The following is a 2,401-nucleotide window of genomic DNA, read 5'->3' as shown; positions in this document are numbered from 1 at the left end:
CTGAACATGCTCACCATAGCAAATTTCTCTGAAATTGAAACTTTCATGGGGATTTCTATGAGACAAATTGAAAGATAACACAATTTTTTTTTCACATTAGTTGTCCTAAAGTACATGTATATTTAAACCACAGTGTACTTGGCACATAATTCATGGATTTCAATGAAAATGTAGATTTCCTGAAACATAGTATGGGAAATGCTGCTAATAGTGGGTGGTTAAAGAGGATGGCTCAGTTGAAATGAAAGCTAATTAAATGGTCCTAGTATATTTAGAAAGATGCCACTTAAAAAAACAAATAGGAAAGAAAGTAAAGATGCACTTAAATGTTCAGCATCACTGTCATTTCAATTGCCTGGAGCCCTCTCTCTTTTGTGTGACTCTAGTGAAAGCATCTTTTACCTCTTTGTTCCTAAGACTATAAATGAGTGGATTCAGCATGGGGATCACCATAGTATAGAACACAGAGGCCACTTGATCCTTTCCCAAGGAGTAGGACTTCTTTGGTTTTAAATAAGTAAAAATCATGGTGCTGTAAAAGATGGTAACACCCAGGATGTGGGAGGCACAAGTAGAGAAGGCTTTGTGCTTTCCCGAAGTGGAATTAATTTTCAGGATAGTAGACAGAATGGACACATAGGACACAGAAATAGTGATAAGAGACACCACTATATTTAAACTAGAGAGAGTGACTATCATGGTTTCAGTGTCATGAGTATCCGTGCATGACAGGGCTAAAACTGGGGTTAAGTCACAGAAAAAGTGAGAGATTACATTAGATTTGCAGAAATGCAAACTGTTCATATAAAGAATATTTACGAATGATTCAGAAAAACCAATCACATAGGGCCCGGTAATGAGGATGTGGCAGAGTTTCCTGGACATAACAACTGGGTAGTGAAGGGGATTGCAGATAGCTACATAGCGGTCATAGGCCATTGATGAGAGAAGGAAAAATTCAGTTACAGCCAAGGAAACAAAAAAATACATCTGGGTGAAGCAGCCTGTGTATGAAATACACTTGTTGGAAGTCAATAAACTCTCTAAGGTTTTAGGTGTGATGACTGTTGAGTAACTGAGGTCAAGGAACGACAGGTGACTGAGGAAAAAGTACATGGCTGTGCGAAGGTGTAGGTCCAGGCGAATTATCAGTATCATGCCTGCATTCCCCAGCAGCGTAATTAGGTATATCAAAAGAAACAGCATAAAGAGGACCCGCTGGATCTTTTCAGAGTCTGTCAATCCCATAAAGATAAAGTCAGGCACATTTGTTTTATTCTTACTTCCCATAGCATTCAACCTTTGTAATCTGTTGAGAAAATAAAGGTTTTGCTTGACTCGAATGAGTTCAAAACCATTTTTATTTACAGGAAAGATACTAAAATTTTAAAAATATATTTAGTAATTCAGCAAATTCAAAATAAAGAGAAATATACAAAACACTGCAGAAAATCATCTTCGTTTAACTACCTAATATAAATTATGTATATATCATAATTTGGATACAATATAACAACATTCCTATATATTTCATCTTTTAAATGACCTTGAAACTGTTATAAATAATTATCTTTATTACCACATTCATCCAAATGAAATTTTATACCATAGATTTCACTACTGGACACATTTTTTTTAGGTAATAAAAGAGGAACAGAAATTTAAGGAAATTGTCCAGACTCACAACAATGAACTTAATTGTTGTTTATTCTGCCAAGATTGCTTGAGTACAGAGATAACATGCATAACATTGTATTCCTACTTTTATTTAATTTCAGAAAAGCGTTAAAAATTGCTAATTACAGAAAAAAATGATAGAGTGTTTTAATTTATCAGGTATTCTTTGTTCTTTTGTGTTTGATATTATTTGAAAGAATGACAGATTATAAATTAAACCCTTAGGCTATTTGAGTTATGTTAATATTATAGTTCATATATTACTATTAACTTTCAGAAGATATATTTTTATATGATTACCTAAAATTAAATTTCTTCCAAAATATATTTTCCGTATACGTACCTTGCTTTATGACTGATTCTACAAATTCTATATTTCTGTATTCAAAGTTGCTGTTATTTAGTTAAATATTACATATGTATTATTTCTGCATACTTTCAAAGATCCCCATATGCTGATACATTTTTTAATGCTCTAACTTAAAGAACAATACCTACTATGAGATAAAAGTGGTGAGAAACCTCTTCCAGCATTATATATTTAGAAATTTCTCAACCTCAAAATTTTCCCACAAATTAAATACATAAGCCATTTAACAAGACTGACAATTCTGATATAATATTTGTTTCCTTTGAGATAAACTGTTTAATTTTTCTTCATGCATTTTTGCTGTTGCTGTTCCTTGGTAAAATAAACCAATCTAAAATACAGTGCAGAGTATCC

The 2,401-nt window shown here is 32.7% G+C and overlaps 1 protein-coding gene across 1 annotated transcript; it reads right to left on the bottom strand.

Annotated features, from left to right (window-relative positions):
• Positions 1 to 342: 342 nt before the first annotated feature.
• Positions 343 to 1,290, bottom strand: LOC131280280 (olfactory receptor 8H1-like). The gene has a single exon (XM_058306384.1). The coding sequence runs from the start codon at positions 1,288 to 1,290 to the stop codon at positions 343 to 345; it is 948 nt and encodes a 315-aa protein (XP_058162367.1).
• Positions 1,291 to 2,401: the final 1,111 nt, after the last annotated feature.

This window comes from Dasypus novemcinctus, chromosome 10, assembly GCF_030445035.2.
Source record: "Dasypus novemcinctus isolate mDasNov1 chromosome 10, mDasNov1.1.hap2, whole genome shotgun sequence".
Taxonomy (NCBI): Eukaryota; Metazoa; Chordata; class Mammalia; order Cingulata; family Dasypodidae; genus Dasypus; species Dasypus novemcinctus.
Note: the sequence above shows the minus strand (reverse complement) of the source record. Positions and strands in the feature narration are given on the sequence as shown.